Genomic DNA, 26,596 nt, shown 5'->3' with positions numbered 1-26,596 from the left:
TGTTGTTAAAGCAGCTTGCCCTATGTGTCTGTCACGGTCTCTGGGACTGGACCATCGCAGTCAGCTCTCTGCTGTGCCAAGTGACTGCCATTGCTGAATGGGTAGGTTTAAAGCTAGGCTGTGGATGGCCATGGGAAATCTTGTTCTCCCTCTTGTGAAGGCTGTACCCAGTCACCTGGGGCAGGCGGGTGGCATGTTGTCTTCTGTAAATGATCTGTAGACTGGCTGGCTAGGGTTGGTCACCTCAGATGGCTTTGTCTTGATTAAGTTTTTATGATGTGCAAATGTTTTAAGAACTCATTTTTATTATTTGTGTGTGTGTGCCTCTGAGAGTGTATGGGCATATGTGTGCATGGCCACAGAGGCTCTTTCTTTTTTTGGTTTTGGTTTGGTTTGGTTTGGTTTGGTTTGAGATAGGGTCTCACTGTGTATGCCTGGCTGTCCTGGAATTCACTATGTAGACCAGGCTAGCCTCAAACTCACTGTGACCCTTCTGCCTCTGCTTCTTGAATACTGGGATTGAAGGTGCCCATCTGTATTTCTTTTTGAGACAGGAACCTCACTCTACAGCCCTGGCTGTCCTGGACCTGACGGAGACCAGGCTAACTTAAAACTTGCATAGGATCTTCCTGCCTCTGCCCTCTATGTGTTAGGAGGACGTGTGACCTACCATGACAGGCTACTCCAAAAACCTTATGATTTAAGAGCTTGCTCTGTGAGCATTTGCTAACCAAGACACCATCGCTGGGAATCTACTGAGCTGGTCGAGGTTTGCTCCAAAACTGTGTCACTTGTTTCACTTGTTATTCTGTGTTGCTCGTGTTTTGGCAGTGACGCCGAGAGACTCTGGACGCTCCAGGAGCTGCAGAAGGCCCTATGGTAAGTGCTAACACTCCCATGATGGCCAGGGGACAGAGGATGTGTGTATGTGAGGAGGAGGAATGGGCAGTCAGCCTGAAGCTCTGGCCTCCCATGGCTCAGGCTCCGTCCCTTCTCAACAGGATGAGGACAGGTGTGTATGTCACATCTGCAGGCACCTGGCATTCCGTGAGTGGCCATGCTCACACATACAAAGTAAAAATAAATAAAATCTAACAACAGTTTTTAAAAAGCACGATTAGGTAGCCGGGCAGTGGTGGCACACGCTTCTAATCCCAGCACTTGAGAGGCAGAGGCAGGTGGATCTTTGTGAGTTCAAGACCAGCCTGGACTATAGATTGAGTTCTAGGACAGCCAAGGCTACACAGGGAGACCCTGTCCTAAAAAACCAAGCCAAACAAATAAACAAAAAGAATTAGAGGGGTAAAGGGGAGGCAAACAGACCAGACGGGCAGTGCTGGGCAGGGGTGAAGATGCCCAGGCCAGGATGTGCAAATGGTTGAAGCTTCATCAGAGGTCAGTTCAGGGGTCTCCTCTCAGAACAGCCTTCCCTAGCTGCTCTGAACAGGGCCCTTTCTGCTTTTTTAGCTCTCACGACTCTCCCGTGGTTCCTGAGACAGATGCCATTGGATGCCAGTGGGTGACTATTTAATTAACCCATTTATCATTGGTTGGCATAGGGGCTGGGCATTTATGGAGTGCTGGAGGCCTGTCTGCATGTGGAGTGTTGACAGTGTCCTCGATCCCCCATACTAGATGTCTTAAGTGTCTCCTTCCCCCATACATGGTGACCTCCTGATGTCTGTGGACATCACCAGCAATTGTGGGGCAGAGGGTGGGTGTGAGCTAACCTTTGCATGGTAACTAGGGAACCAACACCCCTTGGTGGGTGGGGGGCATTGGTCAGTGGTGAAGTTTCTGAGTGCAAGGACGTGGGTCTCTTCCAGGATCATGGCGGGAAGGGTGAAGTGGGTCACTGACATTGAGAAGTCGGTCCTAATCAACAACTTCGAGAAGAGAGGGTGGGTCCAAGTGACAGAAAATGAAGATTGGAATTTTTACTGGTAAGAGTACAAAGCTTTGTGTCTTCTAAATATGTCGTCAGTTTGAGCCTGCTGAGCCTTCTGCACCGTTTGTGTCTCTGTGTAAATAATCCGAGCTCAGGGCTGGAGAGATGGCCCAGCAGTTAAGAGCACTGGCTGCTCTTCTAGAGGTCCTGAGTTCAATTCCCAGCACCCACCTGCAGCTTTGTCCGTCAGGACCAGGTTATTGAGCTTGGCCTAAACCTTGAACCACTTCATTTAGGCCTTTCCCTGAGATGTGTTTGCTGGGTCTCCGCTTTCTCTTGGCCAACTGTCTGGCGTCTTTGTTTCTTCCTCTTTGGCTGGCATGGCGGAAGCCAGAGTCCAGTTAGCCCGCTCTCGCTGTCTCTCTCTCTCTTTGTCCCATGCTTGTGATTCAGATGTGAGCTCTCTCAGCTACTGCTCCAGTACCCTGCCTGCCTGCCCGCCCGCCTGCCTGCCTGCCCGCCTGCCTGCCTGCCTGCCTGCCTGCCTGCCTGCCTTGCCCGCCTGCCTTGCCCACCCGCCTGCCTGCCCACCCGCCTGCCTGCCCGCCTGCCCACCTGCCTGCCTGCCTGCCTGCCTGCCATGATGGCTGAGCATTCTAACCCTCTGGGACCATGAGTCCGCAGCTGAATGCTTTGTCTTATGAATCGCCATGGTCACCGTGGTTTGTTACAGAGATAGAAAAGTGAGGCACTAAGCAAGTACTTCTTCCTCCCGCTGAGCCCCGAGAGGGAGGGCTGGACTGAGCAGTGACGAGGTGGGGCTGGCAGATGACAGGTCACTCATTAGACCCACAGTTCCAGTGGAGAGCATGGAGTATCTTCCTTGCTCAGATAAGAAGTGTTTTGGAGCTCTTTTTATTTTACCTTTTGGAAGGGAGGTATTAGGGATCTTATGATTTTACCCAGCCTTACAACATTCAACTTCTGGTCTTATCCAGTTCTACTTCTGCCTCCAGATAGCTAGCTGAAGGCTGTAGGTGTGTATGACCACAAAAGGCTTTAGAGCTTTTTTCAAAGACAGGGTCTCACTGTGCAGCTGCTGGAATTAAAGGCATACACCATGTTGCCAATTGTGCCTATGCGTGTGTATGTATTCATGTGTATCTGTGTTTGTGTTTCCATGTGTCTGTGTGAATGCACATGGAGGCCAGAGATTGATATGTGGTGTCTTTCTCTATCGCTCTCCACCATAGCTTTTTTTTTTTTATTATTAACTTGAGTATTTCATTTATTTCTTTTTTTTTTTTTTGGTTTGGGTTTTTAATTTTTTTTTTTTTTTAGTTTTTTATTTTGGGGTGTTTAATTTTGTTAAATGTTTTTTCAGCATTTAATTAGATGATTATGTGGATTATTCTTTTTTTTTTTTCTTTTTTCTTTTTTTCGGAGCTGGGGACCAAACCCAGGGCCTTGCGCTTGCTAGGCAAGCGCTCTACCACTGAGCTAAATCCCCAACCCCCCCTCCCCTTCTTTTTGGGTGTTCCCCTCCCCATCCTCCCTCCATTGCCACCCTCCCCCCAACAATCTAGTTCATTGGGGGTTCAGTCTTAGCAGGACCCAGGGCTTCCCCTTCCACTGGTGATCTTACTAGGATATTCATTGCTACCTATGAGGTCAGAGTCCAGGGTCAGTCCATGTATAGTCTTTATTTTAAAAGGGGAACAAGAATACCCTTGGCAGGGAATAGAGAGGCAAAGATTAAAACAGACCTAGAAGGAACACCCATTCAGAGCCTGCCCCACATGTGGCCCATACATATACAGCCACCCAATTAGACAAGATGGATGAAGCAAAGAAGTGCAGGCCGACAGGAGCCGGATGTAGATCTCTCCTGAGAGACACAGCCAGAATACAGCAAATACAGAGGCGAATGCCAGCAGCATACCACCGTAGCTTTTAAGGCAGAGCCTCTCACTGAAACTGGAGCTCAGAGATTCTGCCAGACTCTCTGAACTGTCCAGCACACTACAGGGCCCCACCTCTCTCTGCCACCTTGGTGCTAGCCCACAGGCGAGCACTGCCACACCTGGCTTTTATGTGGACACTGGGGATCCGAACCCAGGCCCTTGTAATTTTCACACGAGTGCCCACACACATCCGTATGCACACATAGACAAACACTTAAACATTTTTAAAGTAAAATAAACAAAAGAAGGGCCCTTAACTGCTAGGGAATGTTAAATGGAAATATTTTGGGCAAAGGGAAACCCTGTCTGGGAATTTCTTACAAAGAAGCCCACACTATGGGGAGAGAGATGGGGGTCAGGTCCCATGCTGTCGTCTGTGGAAGCTGAGCCCTGAGGTTCGGCGGGTCTGTGTGGCTGACCTTCTCATGATCAGACATTTTAAAAGGCGCTCCATTTCGGTCATCATGGAGTCGGTACCATGGACAGTTACTTCGGCGTGCTCTGTGGCGTGGGGGAGCATGGAGGAGGACGGAGTCCACAGAGAGCCTATGGCATCCTTTGTCTCTTCAGAGGTTCCCTCATAAGTGCCGGCCACCCTTCCTTCCTTCGTCTTCCCTGTCCCTCTGTGAGGTTTATGGGGACAGTGGCTTCGCTGTAGGATCAGATGGCACCCATTTTCGGCCAGATGTGGTGGCAGGAGGCAGAGGCAGGTGCATCTCTGTAAGTTGGAGGCCAGCCTGGTCTACAGAGGGAGTTCTAGGACAGTGAGGGCAACACAGAGAAACCCTGTCTTGAAAAAACAAAAACAAAGAACACAAAAAAGGTAGAACCCGCTATCTCTCCTCTTGAGCCCTCTCTGTGAGAGCCCTAGAATAAAATTTGCTGGCTGACTTGGGCAGCAAATTAATTTCCTACCATTAGCTTCTGAGAGGCTCTGCCCAACCTTGTCTGTTAGCTGTGTTAACAATCAGCCTGATGGGGCAGGGGTGGGGAGGTGGGGGAGTGGGCGGATGGGGAGGGTTGGGGGGATGGGGATGGGAGGTGGGGGTGGGATGGAAGAATGGCTCAGCCCCTAAGAGCTCTTGCAGAGAACCTGGGTTGGATTCCTAGCCCCCCCCCCACGGCTGCTCACAACTACCTGAAACTCCAGTCCCCAGGGACCCAGTCCCTCTTCAGACTTCCAGGCAGAGCATGTGCACCAGGAGCCTGGCATCACCCAGTGAGCAGTGAACGGGCCTTACCTGGGACCTGATGCAAGTGTCAGAGCACAGGGTCACAGCCATTCTGTCCCTCACCTGGCCACAGCCCATCATCCCCGAGTGCCCATTCCATGCCGCAGCCACAGAGTACACCGGAGCACACCAGGGAGACTGGCTGGGCTGTGAGCACGCACGCACTCAGACCTGGCTCCGAGCCCCTGTCCCTTCTGTTTCAGGATGAGCGTGCAGACCATCCGCAACGTGTTCAGCGTAGAGACTGGGTACAGGCTCTCAGACGACCAGATCGTCAACCACTTCCCCAACCACTATGAGCTGACCCGCAAGGACCTGATGGTGAAGAACATTAAGAGATACAGGAAGGAACTGGAAAAGGAAGGAAGTCCCCTGGCGGAGAAAGACGAGAATGGGAAATACCTCTATCTGGGTTGGTGCCTTCCCTTGGGCCGTGGGTCCTAAGTCAGTGAGCGTTGCTAGTTCTGTGATAGAAATCGGGCTGGAGAGATGGCTCAGCGGTTAAGAGCACTGACTGCTCTTCCAGAGGTCCTGAGTTCAATTCCCAGCAACCCCAGGGTGGCTCACAACCATCTATAATGGGATCTGATGCCCTCTTCTGGTGTGTCTGAAGACAGCAACAGTGTACTTACATAAAATAAATAAATAAAATTAAGAAAGAAAGAAATCATGTCCAAAAGCATTCTAGGGAAGAAACGCAATGGTGTATTTCAGCTTAACAACTCTTGGGTCACACGCCATCTCTGAGGGAAGTCAGGAATCAAGGCGGGAGCTGAAGCAGAGGCTGTGGAGGAGCACCAATTACTGGCTCACTTTCTGTCGCTGGCTCAGCCTGCTTTTTTTTTCCTCCTCAAGAAAGGGTTTCTTTGTGTAGCCCTGCTATCCTAGAACTCACTATATAGACCTGGCTGACTTTGAACGCACAGAGATTTGCCCACCTCTGCCTCCCAAGTGCTGAGATTAAAGACTGCCTCAGCCTCTCATAGGATTCAGGGCAACCTGACAGGAATAGCACCGCCCACAGTGGGCGGGGCCCTCTCCCGTCAATCATTAATCAAGAAAACGCCCTACTTGCCAGTCTGATAGACGCATTTAATTAAGATTTGTTCTTCCCAGGCATGTCTAGGTTTGTGTCAAGTTGATAAAAACCAACCAGCACGTTGAACTAATCATTTCAGGAGTTCTGAGGAATTGGTGGTTGGTTTTGCCGGGTGAGCGGGTTGAGGCAGATTTTGCTTCGCCTCTGACGTCTCCAGGTGGGTGGGTAGGGCTGATTTTGGTTCAGACCCCGAGTCTTTGTTAGTATGAGGCTGTTGAGAGAGAAACTTAGAAGGGACAAAGGTGTGCCCAGTGCCGCCACTCTCTTGAGCCACACTCAGGGATGGTGTTTTGTCTGAATGTCTGGCTGCGTATCACCTGCGTGCAGTACCCAGGAAGACCAGAAGAGGGCATCGGGTCGCCTGGAACTGGAGTCAGATGGTTGTGAGCTACAATGTAGATGCTGGGACTAGAAACTGGGTCCTAAGCAAGAGCAGCCAAACGTTCGTAATCACAGAACCATCTTTCCAGGTCCTGGGCAGAATTTTATCACCAACTTCTCTGGCCTCAGTTCCCCATCTGCTAAGAGGGAATGATAGCTGCCTATTGGACAGCTTACTTGGGGTTTAGGTGATGTATATCTGTGCACACAACTCAATTGGGTCTCTTCTTAGTACACACAGGAATAGGATAGCAGGAGTCCTGTGGTGTAGGTTCAGGGTTGAGGTGACAGGGTGCTAGATGAACCCTGAACCGTGGTAATGTTTTCCAGGCCCTGGCCCCAGGTGGGTAGCCCCTTACGGCAATGTGTGTCTTTACCCCAGACTTCGTTCCGGTCACCTACATGCTCCCCGCTGACTACAACCTGTTTGTGGAAGAATTCCGGAAGAGCCCATCCAGCACCTGGATCATGAAGCCATGCGGCAAAGCCCAGGGAAAGGGCATCTTCCTCATCAACAAGCTCTCACAGATCAAAAAGTGGTCTCGGGATAGCAAGACATCCTCGTGAGTTGAGAACACATATCCCCCAACCCCCTCCCCAAACTGCACTCGAGGTGCCGGCTGCATCCTGCCATCCTTGCAGGCTTTTCCCAGCATGTGATGTTGCACCCTAGCAGGGCTCTTGTGGCTGAAGACACATAATTAGCCACAGATGTCCCCGTGGTAAGCCATGGGGCATGTGGCACAGGCCCTGAGCAGTGGCTTAGCGAACCACTTGGTTCCCAGGCTGCTTGAGGCAGGCACAAGTGCGGCAATGAGGTACCTGCTGCAGAGCTGGGGGCCTGCAATCCTGTGTCCGAGGGATCTAAGAACATTAGCAGCACCTGATAGAACAGGTCACTAGGGTGAACCCTGGGGAGAGCTGGAGTGGTCTACGGGGGGGCGGTGGAAGGAGAGAAGGAGGGGGAGTCTAGTTCACCCTGTGTTGACTTACCTTCAGGAGTCCCCAGAGTATAGAACATCTTGTATAGAGCATTTCAATCTAATTATACTTTGTCCCAGGATCCTTCTTGGCTGGGTTCCCAGGGGCCATCCTGCAACTCCTTGCATGGCTACTAGCTAAGATATCCTCCGTGGCTCCCTTGTCACCCCCCAGCCCCACCTCGAGAGAGGCAGGGGGCTTGTTACCTTTATCAACAATTACATCTATACTTTTATCAACAAAATCTTTTGTTTTTATTTTTTTATTATTAATTGCATGCCTACATATACCCACACATGCACGGTTTATCATCCGTGCCAGGGTTCACTCTCAGTTTGGTCATTCTGTGACTCGGACAGTGTATGACGGTGTTTCCACCCCCACAGGTTCATACAAAGCAGTTTCACCGGGCTGCTGTCCTCTGTTCACCCCCCACGCCCCCTCACACACTTCTTCCGGTCCATCCTCTAGCAACAGTTGGTCTTTTTACCGCCCGCCTAGTTTTCCTTTCTTCAGAATGTCATCTGGCTAGAGTCACACAGTGGGGCCTTTTTAGGTTGTCTGCTGTCACTTAGCTGTGTGTGTTTCTAAGGGCCTCCCTAGGCTTGGTGTACATTATGTCATCCGGCTTACTCACTCATTTCTTTCCGTCGCTGAATAAATAGTTCTGTTATCTGATTGTTTACCCACTCACCTTGACTGCTGGCACGTCCTGGCAGCCATGACTGATCTTGCTTTAAGCATCACTGCAGGGTCTTTCCTGTGATGATTCTCAGCTCCTCTGGGTGAATGCCAAGGAGTCCGTCCCCACCCCCAGCTGCATATGGATGTCTAATTTCAGTGGCTGTCTTAGTTTGATTTCTGTTGCTGTGATGAAACACACTGACAAAAGGCAACTCCTTAAAGAAGGGGTTGCTTTTAACTCTCAATCCCAGGTTACATCCCATCACAGGGAGGTGAAGGAAACAGGAACCTGAAACATTATCTCCATCACATTTGCAGTCAAGATCGGAGAGAAATTACTATGTCCATGCCCTCTTGCTTACTTGTGCTCAATAGCTTTCTTCAGGCTCCCTGGCATAGGGAATGGAGCCACTCACAGTAGGCTGTCTTTTCACATAATTAAGATTGTCCCCCGTAGGGGGCTGGAGAGATTACTCAGCGGTTAACTAGCTGTTCTTTTTTTTTTTTTTTTTTTAAAGATTTATTTATTTTATTTATATGAGTTTACTGTAATTGTTTTCAAACATACCAGAAGAGGGCATCAGTTCTCATCACAGATGGTTGTGAGTCACCATGTGGTTGATGGGATTTGAACTCAGGTCCTCTGGAAGAACAGTCAATACTCTTAACCGCTGAGCCATCTCTCCAGCCCTAACTTGCTGTTCTTGCAGAGGACCTGGATTCAGTTCCCAGAACTAACAACTGTGTTGTGGTAAAAATAAAAAAATGAAGGTTTTTCTATCAGTTTCCGTGAGGTGGATCTAATCGCTCTCTGCCACCATTTAGCCGCCCTCTCCATGTGGTCCCCTAGGCAGTAGTTACCACAACTGACACACACATATATCTTGTTCTGCGGGCCCTGCGTGTTCTCACTCTGCACGGGCAGCAGAACCAGATCCACATGCTCCAACTGCCTCTCAGCCATTTCTTTCACACACCGTCTGTCCTCTTTAGCCCAGTAAAATCAAAGTTCCAGAAACCTGTAATTTAGCAATTAGATTTACACGTTAAATTCTCAGTCCACAATTCATCCACACAATAAATTCACTGCCAATTGATAAAGATATAAACTGCCCACCTAGACAAGATAAAACTGGTTTACCTAAATCTGAACCATCCTCCTCCGTAGACTCCAAAGACTCCATTTTGATCCCCCACTTTTCCTCCTCCTCCTCCTCCTCCTCCTCCTCCTCCTCCTTTTCTTCCTCCTCTTCCTTCTCTCTCCCTCTCCCACCCTTCCCCTCTCTCCCTCTCTCCTAGAGTTTTTCCCTGCCTATCCTTCCTTCTCATCCAATGATAGCCTTTGCCTTATCCTGGACCCGCCTTGCTGCATAATGACGTCATCCTATACCACTGTATGTAAATAGCTCTAGTTCCAGGGCACCTAATACCTCTTCTGCTGTCCTTGGGTGCTGCCCGCACATGGTGTACAGACAGAAAGGTGTTTCCCATAGACACGCCCACAGGTCAACCTAATGTAGAGTGCCTAAGCTAGACACTTCCCAGATGACTCTAGGTTGTGTGAATTTAATGATTTAAGGTAACCATGGCTGGAGAGAGAACTCAACAGTCAAGAGCAATTGACTGTTCTTGCAGAGGACATGGGTTCAATTCTCAGCACCCACATGGCAGCTCACAACGGTCTGCAACTCCAAGATCTGACACCCTCACAGATGTACATGCAGGCAAAACACCAAAGCACATAAAATAAAGATAAATAAATTTTTTTTTTGGTTCTTTTTTTCGGAGCTGGGGACCGAACCCAGGGCCTTGTGCTTTCTAGGCAAGCGCTCTACCACTGAGCTAAATCCCCAACCCCAAGATAAATAAATTTTAAAAGAAGAACACTGGCTACTTTTCCAGAGGACCAGAGTTTGATTCCCAGCCACAAGGTAACTTACAATTGTCTAGTCCCTCTGCAGGCACTGTGTGCACGTGGCCAGACATACATATAGACGAAACACCCATACACATTAAATAAATCATTTAAGAAGGAAACTAGCCGTCACAGCAGCCAGCAAGCTGTCGCTTCCTTCCTTTGCAAGCCATGCCTTTAAACTTGTATCATTTACAATCTAATTGTGACTTCCTCTGATGTGTGTAGGTTTGTGTCCCAGTCCACAAAAGAGGCGTACGTGATCTCACTCTATATCAATAATCCGCTGCTCATCGGTGGGAGGAAGTTTGACCTTCGTTTGTATGTCCTGGTCTCCACATACCGCCCGCTGCGCTGCTACATGTAAGGGTCTCACTCTGCCTCCGTGGGGCTCACTTCGTACTGTCATTTCTAGTGTTATTAATGACTCAGTGACAAGGGAGACTCCCAGCACCTGGCTCACGGTGGGTATCAGACGGGCGGCTTCTGTTTGAGCAGTCAGCCTAGAAGCTACTGGAGATCATACAAATAAAGGGACTGCTCTTTTGGGCATTGAAGCAAGTGGGATGTAGGGTTCACACCTGAAATCCCAACACTCGGGAGGTAAAGATGAGAAGGTTGAGAGTTCAAGGTTAGCCAGAGCTACATAGTGAAACCCAGAGCACTGGGAGCGAACATCCACTCTTCTGTAGAGCGGACTGGTGCATTTTCAGTTTTTCTTTTCATTATTTATTTAGTTAGGTTATTTCAAGACAGGCTTTCTCTGTGTAGCTCTGGCTGGCCTGGAACTTGCTCTGTAGACCAGGCTGGCCTCACCAGAGATCTGCCTGTGCCTCTACCCCACCTCCCACACCTCAGTGCTGGGATTAGATATGCACGCCCCTGCTGCCCAGGACTGGTGAGTTTTCTTCTGCATCGCCTGTGACTCAGCGTGCGTTCCCTCCCTCCCAGGTACAAGCTTGGGTTCTGCCGCTTCTGCACAGTGAAGTACACTCCAAGCACTAGTGAGCTAGACAACATGTTCGTCCACCTTACCAATGTAGCCATCCAGAAGCACGGGGTGAGTGCCTCCTCTCTCCCTGGCTTTGTGGGATTCTCTCATGTATATTTGCAAGAGGGGACCAGGCTAGCTCTGGGAGAGAGCCATTCACGACCCAGTGGCCCGAGGTCCAGAAGAGACTCAGGGTAGCAGAGATGGCTGTCCCAGATGCTATACCTACTTAGGGCAGGAGAAGAGGTGGGGATGCTTAGAGAAACAAGAGTGTGGGTTCAAGCCCTAGCTTTCTGCTTCTGTGGATAAGATGGCTGAGTGCTTTTCTGTTTCAGTAAAAGAAGGGGCCCTCTGAGATGGATGACATCCTGATACCCTTGTTCCTCCTTTTGTTGTGCTGAAATTGGCCTTGGAGCCTGGTGCATGTTGGGTAAACCCTCTATCTCTGACCTGTACTCCCAGCCTCCGAGAGCCTCCTCTTGCTTTCTATTTTGAGATGGTATCTCACTAAGTTACTTGGGCTGACCCTGAACTCATGTTGTAGCCCAGCCGGGCCTTGACTTGTGATTCTCCCCGCCCTGATGTCTGAATAGCTAGAGTTACAGAGTGGCACCAACAGGCCCAGTTTAAACACCTCTGTTGTTGTTGTTGTTGTTGTTGTTGTTTTAATGTGTACATGTGTGTCTGTGAGCATAGGTCATACAGTCCTATAGGTGTTTATAGGTGCCCACAGAGGCCAGAACAAGGCATCAGATTTGCTGGAAGTGATGTACCAGGTGATTGTGAACCACCCAACATGGGTGCTGGGACCCAAACTTGGGTCCTCTGGAAGAGCAGCAAGTGCTCTTAACTGCTGAGTCATTTTCCCAGCCCCAAACCTGTCTTAAATTGAAAATACCATAGGTTGAAAATGTTTTCGGGCTGGAGAGATGGCTCAGTGGTTAAGAGCACTGACTGCTCTTCCAAAGGTCCTGAGTTCAAATCCCAGCAACCACATGGTGGCTCACAGTCATCTGTAATGAGATCTGATGCCCTGTGAAGACACCTACAGTGTACTCATATAATAAATATAAATAAATCTTTAAAAAAAAAAAAAAAGAAAATGTTTTCAATTCACCTAACCCATTACACGTCATAGTGTATGAGTGCATGTGAGTGAGTGAGTGTGTGTGAGTGTGTGTGTGTATGTTGCCTCATGAAGCGCATTTAAATGGCAAAACACTCCTTGACCCTTGTGTGAGAGTTTTACACTGTCCCACATTAGAACTAGAAAAAGAACGGATGTTTCTCTGAACACTGTAAAGCTGCCCGGTCTCCTGGTGAGGGGAATCAGTGTGACCAGGGACGGGCTGTCACAGAAGCCCAGGAGCCTCTGTGCTGTGCTGGGAGAGCTTGCTGAGACAGCTCCTATGCTCTCCCAGTAGGATGGATCCTGGTTGCTGCTGGCCTGGTGGGACAGGCATAGCAGGCAGAGAAGCAAGAGCCAGCCAAGCCTGAGGCTTGCCACTCTTGCAGACTCGTGGGACGAGAAGTTTTGAGATGACTGAAAACCACAATACATGCTTGCTGTGCAAGATGGCGTCTGGCCAGAAGTACTTTAACCCCTCAAATCCCTTTCTCTTTTCTCTCAATTGTCTTTCAAACTATACATCGCAGATTGAGGCATTTTAATATTTTGGTTGTTATTGTTCTATTTCATTTGTTTGTTTTTCTTGTTTTGTGTGTGGGGGTGTTGTTTGTTTTGTTTTGTTTTTCTTGATTTTTAGATAAAGTCGTGCTTTGGCTGTCATGGAACTTGCTAGGAACTCACAGAGATGTGCCTGCCTCTGTCTCCAGAGATCAGTGGGAAGTTGAACATGTAACAATGTGTGTGATAGATGGCACAGACCACCCTGGCAGGCCCCTGTCTTGCTGCAGAGTACCTGTTCATACCTAGGAGCCATTGGAGGGCAAGTGGCTGGGTTCCTCCAGGCCGTATCCTGAAAGCCTTGTGCCCTCCCTCACCAGGAGGACTACAACCACATCCATGGTGGCAAGTGGACTGTCAACAACCTGCGTCTCTACCTGGAGAGCACCCGAGGCCGAGAGGTGACCAGCAAACTGTTTGATGAAATACACTGGATCATCGTGCAGTCTCTCAAGGCTGTGGCGGTGAGTGATGGGGGGAGGGGAGGGATGCATGGGACTGGACAGGGTAGGGCAGGGCAGGGCAGGGCAGGGCAGGGCAGGGCAGGGCAGGGCAGGGCAGGGCAGGCGAGCCCTAGAAGCCCAATGAGAGCCCCTGGGCTAACCAGCAGTTCTCAGAAAGTGTTCCACAGCTCAGAGTGCTTCTGTTCTCTCATCCCTGCCCATGCGTCAGCCAGGGGCTGCAACAGTTTTGGGAGGGGATTGGGGCCAGTTTCTGGAGCAACAATGCCCGGATGAACATGGTCTGCCTCTGACAGGACCACAGACCTTGACGCCGCTGCAGAAGTATAGAGTCCCATCGACATCATCTCCCTCGTTCTTTTTCATTCTCTCATACGACCCATCCTGACTTCGCTTTCCCCTTCCACAACTCCTCCAAGCACCTGCCCCATCTCCCCTCTCCTCCAGATCCACTGCTCCTCTGTTTCTCCCTCAGAAAAGAGCAGGCCTCCCAGGGACAGTAACTGAACAGGCCTAAGGAGATACAGTAAGATCAAGCACAAACCCTCATATTAGGGCTGGATAGGGCAACCAAGGAGAAGGGTCCCAAGAACACGTGAGAATCAGAGACACTCCCCTGCCCCCACTGTTAGGAGACCCACAAATACGACAAGGTGGCATGCACGCCACGTGCAGAGGACCTAGCGCCGACCCGTGCAGGTTTTGTGATTGCTGCTTCGTCTCTGTGAGCCCCTGTAGGCCCCGCTTAGTTAACTTTGTGTGGACACCATCTCTTTTCCATTCCTTTCTTCCTTATTTTGAGACATAATCTCACTGGGTAGCCATGGTTGGCCTGGAGCTTGTTCTATTAAACCAGGCTAGCCAGGAGTGCTCTCTGTAGACCAGGAAGGCCTGGAGTATGCTATGTAGACCAAGGGCGGTCTGAAGCTCACAGAGATCTGCCAGCCTCTGTTTCCCCACCATCAGCCCTCCTTGGTGGGTATTTTTGCACGAGCATCAGCCAACCCTGGTGGGGGAGGGGAGGTTCCGGCTGCTTTCACCTCAGGCAGTTTAATATTGCTCTCTCATGGCTACTTGAGGCTGAGAATAGCCTCCTCCTCTGTTCCTAACCTTGTCTTTGATTTGCTTACTGGCCTGCAGTTTTTAGGCAGTTGCACTTCTAATTTTGAGTGACAGGTAGGAATACACATTGCTGTGCTGCCCTCTCCCTGTCTTCAGGACTCCGCAGATGGTGTCTCTGGGGTGTCTTTGTTTCCCCATATAACTCACAAGAAAATGGGGGATCTTGACCCCAGAGCTCAGAAGAGAGGAAAAGGCTCCCGCCCCAAAGCCAGTCTCCTTGCCTCCCATCCTCTCTGCCAGCAGGAATAGGAAGGCAACCAGTCCCCTGCTGAGGTCACTTGCAGGACCCACAGTTCCTCAGTCCTTCCTCTGAGCATAGAGAGATGTTAATCCAGCAATATGGCTGCTCTGGCAAGGGATCACATCCAAAGACCTAGGTCTGTGCGGTCCGGCTGGAATGCAGACAAGCCTTTTATATATATATTAGTCCGGCTGGAATGCAGACAATGCCTTTTATATATATATATATATATATATATATATATATATATATATATATATATATGTGTGTGTGTGTATATATATATATATATATATATATATATATATATATCCCTTTAAGGAAAATTAGTTTGTAAAAGGAAGCAGCCACACTTGAAAGTGACGTCTAGGGGTTGGGGATTTGGCTCAGTGGTAGAGTGCTTGCCTAAGGCGCCAAGGCCCTGGGTTTCCCCAGCTCAAAAAAAAAAAGAATTAAAAAAAAAAAAAAGAAAGTGACGTCTAATTGAGTGGCAGCCAAAGTGACGAATCAGAGAAATATTTGACAGAATGAGTCATCCCTATAGCATGCACCTATTGTGTGTAATTTTAAACATGCTACCGCCTTGCCTGGGAGCCTGCAGCGCTACCAGCCCCTCCCGGCTCCCTTCTGTTCTACTCAGCTTAGCTCCTGGATGGATCGGTCACAACCAGCCCTAACCCAGCTTCCTTTTCTGTCTGCCTTTGCTCTGGGAGGGCTAGTGTTTGTTACCAGCCCACTCAGGAGTCCCCAGATAAAAGACACACAGACAGTTTTATTACTTTAGAACTTGCCTGCTAGGCACAATCGCTGGGCGCAGATATCTCCCTCCTGGAAAGGCGCGCCCTTACCAATTTATTAATTTTGACTCCTGCCCTAATCTCAGTGGCTCGTCCCACCTAGCCCCTGCCAAACATCTTTGGCTCCCACACTTAAGGAGGCCACAGGCCCTAGTCTCCCAGAGGCCTTACCAGATCTTCCTCCAAAACAAGGCAGAAACGCCTCCTCTCTCTTTCCCAAGTCTCCTCTTCCTCTTGGGAGGAAGTCCCACCTGTATCTTCCACCCAGCAATTGGCTCCCAGCCTTTTCATTGACAAATCCGGAACCAATTAGGGCACAAAACCGTAGTATCAGAACCTCCCCTTACACACACCCAGCTCTCACAAGAGTAACGCAGGAAAGAGAAGCTATCTAAGAGCAATGCAGAGTCAGCGGGGAGGCAGTGCAGTGAGTGCAGCCGAGCTGAGTGCGAGTTTGTTCGTTTGTGATTTAGTTCAGTTCGTTTGAATGCATTTGAGCTCAGTTCGGAGCAGAGCAACTGAGTTCAGAGCAGTTCAGTTCCCGGAGTTCAGAGGCAGTCTTTCCAAGCAGAGCAATTCAGTCAGAACCCAAAAGAAGCCAATTTGCATCAGCTTGGGAGAGCAGCTGGAGCCAGAACAGCTGAGCTGAACCGGCCAGCCAGAGTTCAGAGAGCTAGAAAGAGTGAGTTTATTCAGCAGTAAAACTCTAGGAGGATAATTACATCAGGTAAACAAAAGATACATTTACATCTGAGCGCAGTGTGGTCTAGCCAGCTACAGAGCCAGCCCTTGACAAACCCACCCACTTACGTGGGGCCCGGGGACATGGGATGGTGCCAGGTCACCATGGAGGATGTGAGAGATGCAGAATTCCCAGGTTACACCCATCTTCCTCCCTGAGAAGAGCCACCTTGTGAACAGTCGCCTCGCAGAAAGGCCTTTCCTCCTGGCCCTCAGCTCTGTGGTGAGCCCTCTGCAGCCTGGCATCCACTCTTTGACTCCTTGGGTGGTGATTCCCAAGCTTTTGAAGAAGGCAGGGTTTTTTGTTTTGTTTTAACTATGTGTAGGTGTATGTGTCTGCCTTTGGGTGTTCACATGAGTGCAGGTACCCACGAAGGCTGGAAGCAATGGAGCCCCAAAGCTAGAGTTGCAGACGGTTGCGAACTGTCTGATGTGGGTTCCAAGAGCTGAACTAGGGTCCTCTGGAAGAGCAGGAAGTGCTCTTAACAGCTAGGCCATCTCGCCAACACCCAACACCTGTTGCTCGTTCAGCACACAGGGAAAGGTTATTGAAGGTATATTTAGGTGAATTGGAAATTACAAGGAAAATCCAGAAATGGAAAGGAAATAGTCTTACTCTTCTCATTGGTTTATAATCTGGTTTGCACCTGGTTACACAGGGCTGGGAGGCATAAGAGGCAGCTTGCTGGTGTGTGCATGCATGTGCGTGTGCATGTGTGTATGTGCCTGTATGTATGTGTGTGTGCGTGCATGCCTGCATGCGTGTGTGTGTGTGTGTGCATGCACTATGTGCGTATTGTATGTGTTTATGTATTTATTGTGTGTGTATGTATGTATTTTTGCATGTGTGTGTGTGTGTGCGCGCGTGCACGTATATGTATGTGTGGACGTGCACTGTGTATGTGTGTTTGTTTGTATTATGCGTGTACATTCATGTGCGTGTGCATGTGCGTGTGTGCATGCATGCATGTGTGTGACAGGAAGCCAGCGGTGTGGGAGGGCCCCTCTGGTCTCTGAGGATGTGGTTTTATAATCTGTCCGTCCCTCTGCAGCCTGTGATGAACAACGACAAGCACTGCTTTGAATGCTACGGCTACGACATCATCATCGACGACAGGCTGAAGCCCTGGCTGATCGAGGTAACGCACAACCCTGACCCCTTGGCCAGCAGCGCCATGGGAGAAGAGAGCTTTCACTGCTCTCCAGCACACGTTAAGGCAGTGGGTCTCCGTCTGCCCTTTGAAGCACAGAGGGTGTCGAGTTGGCCGAATTAGAAATGATAAGACCGACACCGTACTGCAGGGCTTTTCCCTGGCCACAGCCCCGGTGTCCTTTCTTGGCACTGCGATCAAATACCTGACCCCAACCAAACAAAACAACGACAAAAACCAAACCAAAAACACAGCTTCAGGGAGGCTGGCTGCAATCCTTCATGGTGGAAAAGGCCTGGTGTATGTGTGAGGCATCTGTGCACATCTGCCAGAGCCGACAGACACTAATATTTCACTAGCTTCTTTCTTCCTTCAGCTCAGTGCCCTGTCACCCACATTCAGGGTGGGTCTTCCTTCCTAAGTTAAACTTCTCTGGAAACACTCCCAAAGTTACCCCGAGGTACTGCTGGACTGTTTCGATCCCACTGGCAGTTTAAATAACAACACAGCGTCTCCTTATGTAGTTTAAAGCTTAGCCCTTTTGCTGGGGCCACCTCCCAGCTACCATTTAAACTTAGCTGACTATTCTCACCTGTGCCACCTGACTAGTTCTTTACCTCCCTGCCCTGCTCCAGGGAGGAGCTCCTGTGTCTGTTCTGTTCCCTTCCCTCCTGCCCTCAGCTCTTGATTCTCTGGCTTCAACTTACCTTCCCTGCATCACTCACTCTCTCTGCCCGGAAGTTCCGCCCTCTTACTTCTTGCCCCAGCTATTGGCCATCAGACCTTTATTACAACCAATCATCAGTAAGACAACACCTGATCCATCACTTAGATTGCCTTTAGGCAGGAGAGGAAGTACAGACATTTACAATGCAGAAAGCCTGGTGATGGGCTGTCAATACCAGAATCCTGCCAGTACTCGGCACTCTGCAGATACAGAATCAACAACTGTAAATAGAGAGACACCTCCGTACAGATTGAGGAAGGTCACCCCAACACTGAGGAGGCTCCTACGTCACTGCAAATCCCATCAGGCTGGAGATTAACTGTCATGGCCTTTTCAGAGAGGTGGGCATTGGTGCCCTTGTCTGAGGCCTTGTCTTGGCCCCTCACCAAGCCTAGGATGGGAGATGCCTGAGCACGCAGGAACCTCCTTTGTGTGGTTCCATCCTGGGCGTCAGTCACTCTGGACACCTGCCCTCTCAGCAGTTCATTTGGAGGCACACTGGTCAGGCCCTTCAGTCACACAAGCCAGGAGGCCTAGGATCCTTATAAGAGCACAGAGCAGAACACGGCCCCCTGCAGGGAAAGTCAGAGGGAGCCTCTCTGTGGAGTTCACTGTAATCAAGTTATCAGGAGCAAGCTGCCTCCGTAATGGAAGCCTGCTGAGCTGCTGGAGTCAGGCCGCTGAGGGAGATGTGATATTTCCCTCCCTACGCCCTCCCTCTCCTCCTTTTTTTCTTTTGAGAACTGGTCTTAAACTCATGATCCTCCTGCATCAGCCTCCCAGGGGGCCAGAGTTAGAGATGTTGGCTTCCTGCTTCCTGCTTCTTAAATACTGTAATGCTGCACTTTCCTTGATGAACTAAGATCCTAATTGGGTCTCTCTGTCTCTCTGTCTCTGTCTCTGTCTCTGTCTCTGTCTCTCTCTCTCTCACACACACACACACACACACACACACACACACACACACACACACACACACTTGATTTATTTGTAATCGTATGAGGAGCCTGATATACACATGAATGCAGGGGCCAGAAGAGGGCATCAGATTTCTCTGGAGCTGGCATTAATAATCGATTGTGCCTGTCTTTAGGTATTATTTATAGCTCACCTATAGAAACAGATCCCACACTTCTATCCTACCGTGCTTCTCTGTTGTTGCGATAAAGCATTGATCAAAAGCAACTTGGGAGGAGGCTGGAGAGATGGCTCAGCGGTTAAGAGCACTGGCTGCTCTTCCAGAGGACCTGAATTCAATTCCCAGCATCCGCACGGTGGCTCACAACCATCTGTAATGGGATCTGATGCCCTCTTCTGGTGTGTTTGAAGACAGCGACAGTGTACTCATACACATACAATAAATTAATATTTAATAAACAAATAAATGTGTAAAGAAAAGAATCTAAAGAAATACCTTACAGACATACCCACAGGCCGGTCTGAGCTATGCAGTTCCCCACCAGGCAACTCGTAGGGTTACGTCAAGTTGACAGCTAACCGTGACAGCTTCCACAGGTGTGAGCTTGACAGGTGTGAGGTGTCGGTGTTAACCGATGACAGGTGCCTGGAGCCCGTGACCCATGCTGGCTCCTGCGCCTCACTCCACAGGAGGAAGCGCCACAGAGAAGGACATGTGTTTTTCTTCTTGTAGGTTAACGCGTCCCCATCTCTCACCTCCAGCACCGCCAACGATCGAATCCTTAAGTACAACCTGATTAACGACACCCTCAACATTGCGGTCCCTAACGGCGAGATTCCAGACTGCAAGTGGAACAAGTCTCCCCCTAAGGAAGTGCTTGGCAACTATGAGATCCTGTAAGTGTGCACATGGCTCCACAGAGGTCCTGCGTTCTAGACTGAGGCCCGCTGAGGTGCCCTTTGGATGTTAGGGAACGGGGCTCACTTTTCCTGGGCAGCGTGTCTGTTCGTTGATGCTGGGAGGGGTAGCTGTTGAGGAGACAGAAGAGTGGTTTGGGTCTGTTCTATGTAGTCAATACTTAACTTGCCAAGTGCTGGGCCGGGAGTGACCCACACTGCTTGTCACCTATGCAGGCTGCTGAGGTGCTAGGAGCAGGGTGCACACGGTGCGGGGCTCATGCCCTAAATCTACCTCTGTAGCTCTGTGGGCCACAGTCTGAATACCTCAGGAAGCCAGTAGGGAAGAGTGATCCCCAGGGTTCACCTCTCAGGGCTTCCCTGTGCTAGGATCAGTGGCTGGTGCTGTAGACACTCCAGCCCATTTCTTCACCCTGTACCTTGTGAGCCGAGTACTAGTTTGGCTTTGCCTTACAGATCAGAAACAAACAGACCTGTTGGGAGTGTGAGTGCATCCATGTGCGGGGTGTGTGTGTGTGGTGTGAGGGGGAATGGTGGGGTATAAATAAAGTAACAGTAATCAGGAAGACAGTGGTTGATGAAATATAGTCATTCATACATGGTGAAGCTGACAGCCATTACAAAGATTGGATCTCTGTGAGTTTGAGACCAGTCTGGTCTACAGAGTGAGTTCCAGGGCAGCCAGGGCTCCACAGAGTAACCCCATCTCAATCACTCACCCTCAAAAGCACAAAGATTGGCCTAGTGCCATGTATACTGTGGGCCAAGAAGTTAGGTGAGAAAAACAAGTTGCAAGAAAGGGTACTTTTATCTGATTCCACTGCCCCCGTGTGCACATAAGCATTTGTTTGTTTGGGTTTGGTTTTTCGAGACAGAGTCTTGCTACATAGATCAGGCTGGTCTTGAACTCCCCCCAGAAATCCACCTGCCTCTGCCTTTCAAGTGCCGGGATTAAAGGTGTGCACTATGTTTCCTCGTCCTACACATAAGCATTTAATTTAAAAAGTTTAAAAGACAAGGGGATGTTTAGTGAAGTGCGCTCTTGCACACGGGTCTCAGGTGCACTGCCGGTGGGAGGATCTGAGCCCAGGCCTGCGCTCTGGAGCCGCTGCGTAGCCACCTCCCACCTCTCTGTGTACAGTTGCAGAAGGTGGCGTGGAGGGGCACAGAGATGTGGGTGGGGCCTCCGGAGAGCTCAGGGCCTTAGAGGGTGGTAGTCGTGAGCCCCAAAAGGGACTGTCACTGACTGTAATTAACTTCTGGCAGCCTGGGGAGGGACCACAGCGGAATGGGAAGGGAGTAGAGGTGGGAGCTGGCAAGGAAAGCAAGAGAAGGAGCGGGTGCCAGTGCTGGGAAGGCAGATGCACTCTGACGGGGATCCAGGGCACATGGACTCACCAAGACATCTGAGAATAAAGCTTAGTGCAAGATACTGTGCAGGATACAAGCATTGACCAGAACAAGATATGGGCACTAACATGGATGGATGTCAAAGTCATCAGAATTCAGAAGAGTGACCACAGCCAGGGAATCAAGGGCTAGACCCCGAAGGACGAGAGTTGATGTACAGAAGGGATCAGAGAGGCTGACCTGGCTTGCAGGGGTGGAGAGGATCTAGAAAGGCCTTTTCAGACCCATGGTTCTGAGAGAGGAAATGGTCCACACTCCATGGGGCTCCAGGGAGAGCCAGGCTTTTTATACCAGGGAGATGAGGGAGAAAGTCAAGAGCTCCTAGAGGATACGGGGGTTTCTGATGATGAGCAGGGAGTTCCAGAGTGCACAGAGTGCAGCTGGGTTCTGTCCAGAGCCTCTTGGGGTTGGCAGTGTGAGAAATAAGGACAACACAAGAGTTGACCCATGTCAGTGCTGTGGGAGATTTGGGGTCAGTCCTGAGGCCCTCCGTGGAGGACCCATGTGAGGTTCAAGAGCCATGAGGGTCTTTGTGGGTCCCTCTTTAGTCCAGCAAGATGTAGTAAGAAGGCTGGCCCACTGGGAGCTTATGAGGCCCTCTGCAGAACAGGCAAGATGCTCATCTGTAGGTTAAGAAGCAGAGGCCAGAGCCTCATCCCTAGTTCTGAGCTCCCCTCTCACTCTCCTCTAAGGGAAGAGAGGCTTTGGGTTGGAGCTGGCCATTAGAAGCTCTTTCCCATGTGTCTCCTTGACCCTGATGCTCCAGGTCACTCCAGGTTGGGTCCTAGTGGCAGCAGTAGGAATTGCTGCTGCTAGGGTAGGTGGGGCTTACATCCACAGTGTGCTGTCCTGTCCCTGTACACAGCCAGAAATACTGCATTTCATGCATACTTAAAGCATCCCTTCAGAGTACACCAGTGTGGAGAGAAGGGAGCTGGCAGGAATACAGCTCTTGTGCCCAGGGACACACTGACCCACATGGTCCCTTGAGGCCTTGGTGTCACGATCATGGCCAGCCTTGTTCATCCTGGCTCTAGTCCAACATTACCAGAAAACACTCTTAGCATTTTTTGGAAAACAAAAAATGCTGTTCAGAACTCAGTGCCTAGATTCCACCTGTCAGACCCCAGAAGTAAAGGTGTTCCAAACGGGAAAGGCCCTCGGGAGAGCCCTTTCAAGCTGTTATACAACACTAGCTCCCTTATAGGCAAGCCGCCCCTCGAGAATGGAACAGCCTGTTGCCAGCTGTCTGCTTCACACTCCACTTTGTTTTCAAAGCCACACAGAGCCACACAGGTGTGTGTTTGTGTGTGTGTTCCTCTTCCCCATTCATCTAGATCCTGCCCCTCCCCACCTTGAGCCAGTACCGGGGCAACCCTAAGACTGACAGGCAGGGTGACTCCACCCTTAGACAGTGATGCAGACACAGTACAAGCCAGAGTGTGATAGTATATGGATGGATAGCCCAAAGCTCTGGTCCTTGAGGGAGCTCTCTGCACAGCTTCCTTGTGTTGGAGGGACTGGCTACATCTCCATAGTGATGCTAATGCTGAGGCTGTCCACATGACGTGGTGTTGTGACAGTCCATGCCAGTACTGAGTATGGCCTCAGCCAGGAGGAGAGCTATCAGTACTTTAACTCTGGTGCTCCCTGTGCATCAGCCCGTTTGCCACCATAGGCACCATTCAGAGAATGTTCACCCACCAGAGGAGGCCCTAACGCAGACCCCACACCACCCACAGAGTCCGGCTCTGGACCAGAAGCTCTGAAGAGAGGGACAATCAGCTTCCGCAGCAGCACAAAGCATCCTGGTACCTGTTTGCTTAATGCAAATGTCTGCGTGTAACTCAGACAAAATAGCAGCAAAGGAATACCTTAGAAGCTCTGGCTGTCCTGGAACTTGTCCTGTAGACCAGGCTGGCCACTGTGTGTGTGCCACCATGCCTGTAGAAAACACTTTAAGATGACCAGAAAGAAGCCAGACATAAGGGGTTGGGGATTTAGCTCAGTGGTAGAGCGCTTGCCTAGGAAGCACAAGGCCCTGGGTTTGGTCCCCGCCCCCGGAAAAAAAAAAAAAAAAAAAAAAAAAAGAAGCCAGACATAATGGTGCACACCTTTAATCCCAACACTCTGGAGGTAGAGGAGGTAGAGGTAGGTAGATCTCTGTGAGTTCGAGGCCAGCCTGGTCTACCCAGCAAGTCTTATGACAGGCAGGGCTACCAGAAAAAGTAAAGGCACTTGCTGCCAAGTTTGACAACCTAAGTTTGATCCCTGGGACCTACATGGTAGATGGAAAGATCTGACTTCCACAGCCTGCCTTCTGACCTCTATACCTTGGCACATGTGTGCCTTCAATCAACCAATTGATCAGTGTAATTAAAAAAAATTTAAAAAAAATTAAAGGCCAGTGCTGGGGGCCAGCTCCAACAGGGTCAGTACTGAGGTGGGACACAGCATCAGACAATAGCCAAAGACTCTCTCTTACTGTTCTGGGGGCCAGAAGCTGATGGCTTCTAGCATTTCACAGAGACAGGAAAAGGAAGAAAGGAAGAAAGTCAGGCACACATCCATCCCATGCACACATGTACACCCCCCCACACACACACTCTGGCCAGTCCCAACCATTCCATCAATTCACAAGTGCACATGCATACTTATATACATATACCTACATATGTCTACATACATATAGACAGACAGACATGTATACATTTAATGGATGGAGCAGAGCTCCAACAGCCACACTTTCTTTTTCTTTCTTTCTCTCTCTCTCTCTCTTTCTTTCTTTCTTTCTTTCTTTCTTTCTTTTTCTTTCTTTCTTTCTTTCCTTCCTTCTTTCTTTCTTTCTTTCCTTCCTTCCTTTCTTTCTTTTTCTTTCTTTCTTTCTTTCTTTCTTTCTTTCAAAGATTTATTTATTTTATGTGAGTACACTGTAGTCATCTTCAAACACACCAGAAGAGGGCATCAAATCCCCTTAAAGATGATCGTGAGCCACCATGTGGTTGCTGGGAACTGAACTCAGGACCTCTAGAAGAAGAGTCATTGCTCTTAACCGCTGAGCCATTTCTCTAGCCCTACACTTTATTTCTTCTCTCAGCCTTTTTATACTTAGACAAAAGTTCTTATGAAATTATCTCACAGATAAAATGTTACACAAAAGGGGAGTCACAGAAGGACATCAATAGTAAGTTCAAAGCAGCATTTCATTCTGTAAACTCATTATAAGTTCACAGCAACAGTTTCATGTGGCCTGGCTTTATCAAAGTGCACTCCTGTAGACTCATCCTTGGCCTCATCCTGACCTACAATGAATGTTTTTCCTTGATCACAAATCTGTTACAAGCCTATTTCTCTTCTTAGTGCAATTTACAAAGCTCATTGTATTCCTCATTATGCAGCCTTTACTTAATATCCTATGAGAAGGGAGCATATTTCTATTCCTGATTCTAACTTTAATCTTTCTGGCAAAGCAACTAAAATCATTTCCTAAAACTTTCTTCCTAAAATTATTTGAATCAAATCAGTAATTGTATAAAGTCATTAATTCATCTCAACAGAATTGATTTACGAAAGTTCGTCTTCAGGTTGATCTGAAATTTGCCCAAGAGGGTGAGCTGTGACCCAGGAAGTAATCACAGGATGCTATAGGCAGGAGGGTCTCCCGGTGTCCACTCACACCAAGCCATATAAACAGGGAGTATGGCATGACAAACACGAGAAAGCACATCAGTAGCAAGGATCAGTCCTGGGATGCAGTTTCTGGGGCGGTGCTTCAGCAAAGCACACCCATTGCAGCTAAGCAAGATGGTGGGGCTGTCTCCAGGGAGCTCGCTTGCCCACTGCAGCATTTCCTGCACAGCATCTGCCAGGCCAACGTGATGGCCCAGCAAGTAAAGGAGTCTGCCACCAAACCTGATGGCCTAAGTTCTATCCCCAGGACCCACATGGTAGAGGGCTGACCCCTGCAAGTTGTTCTCTGACTTCTACATAATGAATGAACGTCACCCCAGTAAAGAAATAAACTGGAGTTCAAAACAAACTTTAAGTGTTCAGAAATGCACTTCTCACTGCTCAGCTGCAGGGTAAAGGAATCAGGAAGCCCAGTGTTAACCCAGTCTCTGCACATCTGAACCTGGAGCCAGAGAGTGGTGGGGAGCCATGGTGAGGAGAGACAGTTCCCTTTGCAGGATCTATTCTGGGTAACAAAATCTGCTGGACACCAGGACTGTATTTGGTTCTTCAGACGTGAGGTCCAAGCTGCTCCTCGGCACCGAGAAAGCTTGAGTACAAGGAGTCAGCTGGAAACAGGCCTTAGGAGGACAGTGGCAGAGCAAGTGGCAGAGCAAGTGGCATTGTGGCAGAGGAGTCCCTGCTCCACCAGGCCCTTTCCTTGCTAATGCCTGGTTCCTTGACTGAAATGGGATTAGGCCCTACCCAAAGGGTTTGTGACATGTTTGCAGGCAAGAGCTGTCTCCCTGACTACCCTAGGCTGGCTGACTAGTTTCCCATTCACTGCTCCCCTGAGGCCAGTGCCAAATTCTGCCTGGAGCCTGATAAAATGGCATCTGTCTAGGATGGGCAGGACTGTCCACAGTGGCAGTTTGGCTGGCTTCTCTCACAGGCTCTGTGGCCTTGTGTGGCATGTGGGCTGGAGAGGGAAGAATCTGGAGCTAGGTGGCTCTTTCTAGTAACATGTTTGCTCTGCAGCAGCCTGGTGGCCTCTGTGCCACTGCCGCCCCTGAACGAGATCTCCCAGTGATTTTCCAGGGGTCTGTTTCAGGTATGACGAAGAACTGGCCCAGGGTGACGGGGCTGAACGAGAGCTTAGAAGTCGCCCAGGTCAGCCAGTGGGGCCCAGAACAGGCCGCTCGAGAGACTCAGGAAGAAATGTCCTCACAACCTGGAAGTGACCAGCAGTGAGAAGAAGGACCCCCCAGCTTGGACCTCCCCACAGTTACTGCATCCAGACCCTGCTAAACACCTGTTTTGGAATTTCCTTTTTATAGAGTGCTTTCCTGAGCAGGCCTTGTAAATAAAGACTCAGAGCAAGGTGGAGGAGTCCACGTCACTGGGGCTCACACACTCGCGCGTGCACACATACACACACGGACACACTCGCACACACGCATGAATGCAACAGCTTCGGTGTGTGATGGAACTTCCTTTTTTAAAAGATATTTTATTATTTTTGAGATAGGTAGCCCTGGTTGTTCTGGAACTTGCTATGTAGACCAGGCTGTTCTAGAACTCTGCCTCCCAAGTGCTGGGATTAAAGTCATGTGCCACCA

The 26,596-nt window shown here is 49.6% G+C and overlaps 1 protein-coding gene across 1 annotated transcript; it reads left to right on the top strand.

Moving 5' to 3' along the window:
* Window positions 1-1,449: 1,449 nt before the first annotated feature.
* On the top strand, window positions 1,450-26,596 carry Ttll1 (tubulin tyrosine ligase like 1). The gene is made up of 10 exons (XM_032918729.1): window positions 1,450-1,515; window positions 1,827-1,943; window positions 5,288-5,496; window positions 6,947-7,127; window positions 10,373-10,507; window positions 11,096-11,204; window positions 13,143-13,286; window positions 17,237-17,323; window positions 19,714-19,877; window positions 26,089-26,596. Exons 2-10 carry the CDS (start codon window positions 1,831-1,833, stop codon window positions 26,216-26,218), a joined length of 1,272 nt encoding a protein of 423 aa, XP_032774620.1. The 5' UTR covers window positions 1,450-1,515; window positions 1,827-1,830; the 3' UTR covers window positions 26,219-26,596.

This window comes from Rattus rattus, chromosome 1, assembly GCF_011064425.1.
Source record: "Rattus rattus isolate New Zealand chromosome 1, Rrattus_CSIRO_v1, whole genome shotgun sequence".
NCBI lineage: Eukaryota > Metazoa > Chordata > Mammalia > Rodentia > Muridae > Rattus > Rattus rattus.
The sequence above is the reverse complement of the archived record's forward strand: the minus strand, read 5'-3'. Positions and strand labels throughout refer to the sequence as shown.

What these genes read in the sequence shown, in the direction of transcription:
- Ttll1 (XM_032918729.1), top strand. Translation starts at nt 1,831, where the DNA reads ATGGCGGGAAGGGTGAAGTGGGTCACTGACATTGAGAAGTCGGTCCTA. An exon ending in CGCCCGCTGCGCTGCTACAT is followed by an intron (nt 10,508 to 11,095) that starts GTAAGGGTCTCA and finishes CCTCCCTCCCAG; the next exon opens with GTACAAGCTTGGGTTCTGCC. An exon ending in TGAAGCCCTGGCTGATCGAG is followed by an intron (nt 17,324 to 19,713) that starts GTAACGCACAAC and finishes TTCTTCTTGTAG; the next exon opens with GTTAACGCGTCCCCATCTCT.